Source organism: Labrus mixtus, chromosome 8, assembly GCF_963584025.1.
Source record: "Labrus mixtus chromosome 8, fLabMix1.1, whole genome shotgun sequence".
In the NCBI taxonomy this organism is placed as follows: domain Eukaryota; kingdom Metazoa; phylum Chordata; class Actinopteri; order Labriformes; family Labridae; genus Labrus; species Labrus mixtus.
This window is the reverse complement of record NC_083619.1, coordinates 29,095,522-29,100,155: the sequence shown is the minus strand read 5'-3', so window position 1 is coordinate 29,100,155 and position 4,634 is coordinate 29,095,522. Positions and strand designations below refer to the sequence as shown.

Below are 4,634 nucleotides of genomic sequence, written 5' to 3'. Positions count from 1 at the left end.
ACACACACACATACACACTAAATTACCTATAACACACACACACACACACACACACACAAAATTACCTATGACACACACACCCACAAAATTACCTCTAACACACACACACACACACACACACACACACATAGACACACAGACACACAAAATTACCTATAACACACAAACACACACAAAATTACCTATAACACACACACACTCAAAATTACTCCTAACACACACACAACACAAAATGACCTCTAACAGACACACAAAATTACCTCTAAGACACACAATGCAAGAGATGAGCTGAGGTCCACTAATGGCGCTCGTGTATGTAAGTGAGGGGGCGTGGCTTTAGAGGGAGCACAGAGGGGAGGGGGTGCAGACGGGGCACTGAGGGAATGCTACTTTCAAAATCATTCTAGTTTTCGAAACCCTGCGTAGTTCAGCTTCAACTTCTCTTTAAACAGTTATTTTATTTTTAATAATTTCCTAAAAGGGAATAAAGTTTCAATCGTTGAATTACAATCAATATTTTGAGTGTTCCCTCCAAGAATCATCAGCTTAACGTGGTGGAGGGGTTTAAGTGTCGCTGTGAGCTGCTGTTCCTCCTCTAATGAATCTTCAAATGGTTAAAGTGTTCAATAACTGACATGTGATGTTCATCAGGTGGTTAACCTTCAATAATGAACCCGTGTTCTCCAGAGCTCGTTGGATCTCTGAATCAAACTCTTCAAAACATTTCTTTTCTCCTGTCCGACCTGATGGACGAGTCAGAGACGACACTGATCGACTTGATTTCACATGTCGCAGGTTCAGACTGGAGTTAAAGAAACACCTGAATTAATAAGAATAACTTTATTATTAATCACAGAGACAAACTCATTCTGTCAGGAGAAAGAGTCGTCCATGATGACATTTACAAGCATCAATAAAACACACAACACCAGTTATAAAGACGGATTCAGATCAAGTGTAGAAATACTTTATTGATGAGTGATTACAGGTGAAAGAGGATTCACACTAACAAGATATTTTGACTCTTTATTTTGAACTCTTTGTTGTTTTCAAAGAACATAAAGCGTTCTTTGTTTGGATTCTTCAGAGGACGTTTCATCCACTGAAGATGAAGATGGTAAAGAAACATGAACAAAAGCTTTGACAAAGACAGTCTTCAGGTCTGATATTTGACATTTCAAACATGATAACAAATCTACAGAGCCATACCTTTGTAGAATGAAGCTCCAGAATGACTCAAACTTTTAAAAACAGGAGTGTTGAGTTACTTAGAGCCCCGAAGAATAAGTAAGGAAAAATCAAAAACTGCTCTCTCTCTCTCTCTCTCTCTCTCTCTCTCTCTGTCTCTCTCGCTCTCTCTCTCTCTCTCTCTCTCTCTCTCTCTCTGTCCCTCTCTCTGTCTCTCTCTCACTCTCTCTCTCTGTCTCTCTCTCACTCTCTCTCTCTCTCTCTCTCTCAGTGCGATAGTCATCAAACTGTCTTAACCCCTCTTAAAACAAGAACATCAATAAACCAAATAAAACATCAAAGATAAGATCACTGTATGACCATTTGTCACAGAAAATTAATCACAATCTGGATCATGTTTAAAAGTTCAGTTTGCCATTCTTACAAGTTCAGAAACAAAATAATGCCGTATTAAATTATATATCACTTTTACATATTGGCTGCTTGTAAACAGAAACTTTGCAGAGCTGGAATAGTGCAGAGTCAACTGTCCAGTCCACATGTTTATAAAATATTCAATCAATGCATTCATTATTGTGCATAAGACACAAGAAGGACAAAAAGAAACAGAAACAATGTTCTGCAGAAACAAAACAAAAAATGTTGAATGAAAACTGACCAGAATGCAGGAAAAGAACTGAAAGCTGCTTAAAATGTTTACTTTTGAATGTCATGGATGCTCTGTTTGGGTAACCACCCGTAGTTCGGGCTGCACGTGATCTACAGATCATTCACTTTACATACAGGAAGTGAATGTGTGTGTGAGTTTGTGTTGGTTTGGGTGTTTAGCTTCTGTTAAATTTGAAGGTATCATTTGGCCATGAATCTTGCATGTCCCAAAATGCCTTGAATACGATAACAGAAAGAATTCTGGACCTCACTATTTTCTAAACCCTGGTTACAGCCCTGACTACACCAACAAGATTAAAGATGGAACTACGATTTAGTAAGAAGAGTAAAACGTGATGATCTGAAGTTATTATTCTACAAATGTAGAGTGATTTCAGATCAGATAATAATCATTACTGTTTTATTCTCTCCATGCAGGATAATAACTCATAATGCACACAAAGATACAGATGATGCCTTCAGGGACTCCTTAGAGTTCAAGTGAAAAAGTCTGAAATCAAACGTTCACAGCAGCTGAAGCAACAGATGAGTTAACCAGTTAACACGCTGAGCAGATTATCTTTAAATAGACTCCAACAAACCAACCAATCAGGATCAAGATTTGACCTGCTGTGGAAATACTCAAAGTTATAATGAATGATTCAACAAAACAACATCACCATCACCATGACAACGTAGTCACACAACCCTAAGAGAATCAGAGACGAAGATTCAGAACATCATCATCATGTATTAGTGTTCCACAGTCACAGAGATCTTCTCTGGTAAAATCTTCAGTTTATCCAAAGTGTAAATGTATGGAAACATCCTCTCAGTGAAAGTGTGTGTGTGTGTGTGTATGTGTGTGTTAGTATCAGGATCAGAGAACGACAGCTCTCCTCTGTTACAGTCCAGATTCACTCTGATCCTCTGAGGCTTCTTCTTCACTGAGAGAACAGTGTCTGGATGTGATGGGGAGCGTGCTTTGTATTTACCATCTTTGAACCATATTCTCCATGATCCAGACAGTTTGCTTCCCTTCCTCTTTACAGACTCTGCTAACACACCCAGTGTCCAGCGTGTACTGTCTCCAACCTGGACGTCCCAGCTGTGAGTCCCTGAGTTAAAGCCCTCAGAGCCCAGGACAGACCTGTTATAATCAAACCTCTCTGGATTATCAGGAAGCTGCTGTCTCTCTCCTCGTGTCACACAGGTCAGATCTTCAGACAGGATGAGGTCTGGATAAACAGTGTTTGGGTCCAGAATGACCGGACTGTAGGAGACCATGTCCTTCATCTTGTTCCAGATGTTGAAGCTCAGGTTGCCCAGATGTTTGGCCTGGTCTATCAGAGCTCCTGAGGGCAGCTGTGGATCCTCCAGCAGGGGGCGCTGCTGGACTCTTTCCACTGCAGCCTTGTAGTTTTTCAGGAATGAGACGTCTTCAGCTCTCAGCTCGTCCTCTGTGTCTCTGACTGTGTGTGAAAGAGCTGCTATCTCTGTGCTCAGAGCCTCCATCTCCTCCTTCATCCTTTGACTCTTCTGCTCCTCTTCCTCCCTCAGTGCACACAGCCTGGCCTCCTCTTCCTCTTCTAGAAACTGGTGAAGCTTCTTAAACTGCTCCTTAATCTGCCTCTCTGTGTGTCGGGCCTGGACCTGAATGTGTTCTGCTGTTTGATCAAACTTCACTTTAACTTGTTCACAAAATTTTAACTTCTTCTCCAGAGTTTCCTGAAGTTTCTTCTTGAGTTCTTGAGGAGCTTCATCGATGGGTCTGATTGTGTGTTTGCTGTGTTTTTCTGAAGTTATGCAGACGACACACACTGGCTCCTGATGGTCCAGACAGAAGAGTTTGAGTTTCTCAGAGTGCAGACTGCAGAGATCCTCTGAAGCTCTCTGATCTCTCTCCTGCAGAAAACTCTCACACAGGTTCTTTAAAGCAAAGTTTAGAGGTAATAATTCCTTTGAATGTCTCCTCTTACAGAGTGGACACTCCTTATTCTCCTTCTCCTTCCAGCAGTCTTGCACACACACTCTACAGAAGCTGTGGAAGCAGGATAGGATCACTGGATCTTTAAAGATCTCGAGGCAGATTGGACAGCTCAGATTTTCCTCTAACTTGGACGCCATTTTATCTCAGAGTCAAAACACGCAGCAGAAAAAACAGGAAGTTACTCCCCGTCCCTCAGAGTTTCTCTCACCTTGATTGTTTTTCTTTGAGACTCACGTTCAGTTTGTGGATTCAGCAGCAGGTTGAAGTGTTGGTATTCCCAGTATCCCAGTATAACAAGTACTCCCAGTATCCCCTCCTCCTCCTGTCCTCTCTCAGTGGAAGTCGTGCTGGTTTGTGTCTGCAGGTCGGTCCGTCTGTCAGTGTGTGTGTGTGTCTCTTCAGAGTGAGGCAGAATAACAGCCTGTTTCCTGGTTTGTCTAAGGTGAGACAGGTGAGGGGGCGGAGCTTCTTCAGAGCACGAATGAGAGTCAGCACCTTTAAGTCCAAGGCTATGGTTCTCTGCCATAAAACAGTGGATTGCTCACGTGTGTTCTCACCAGCTGATCTCAGATGGGATGTCTTGACTCTGGCTCCGCCCCTCTCTCAGGGCGTCTCTCCATGAGCAAGCACAGAAAAAATGCAGAAGTACAGGTTGTAGTTTGAATCGGCCCGTACATGAGCAGGAAGCTTTCCTCACAGTTAACACTGAGGGAGTGACACATTGTTCATTTACATATAATATCTCTACTGTAGTGATACACAGCTGGTTAAACATCTGCACATTTCCCCTTTAACTAACTTCAAGCTA

At 42.1% G+C, this 4,634-nt stretch overlaps 1 protein-coding gene across 1 annotated transcript; it reads right to left on the bottom strand.

Moving 5' to 3' along the window:
• Positions 1-951: 951 nt before the first annotated feature.
• On the bottom strand, positions 952-4,244 carry LOC132978411 (E3 ubiquitin-protein ligase TRIM39-like). The gene has a single exon (XM_061043618.1). It carries the CDS (start codon positions 3,961-3,963, stop codon positions 2,590-2,592), a length of 1,374 nt encoding a protein of 457 aa, XP_060899601.1. The 5' UTR covers positions 3,964-4,244; the 3' UTR covers positions 952-2,589.
• Between the last annotated feature and the right edge of the window lie 390 nt (positions 4,245-4,634).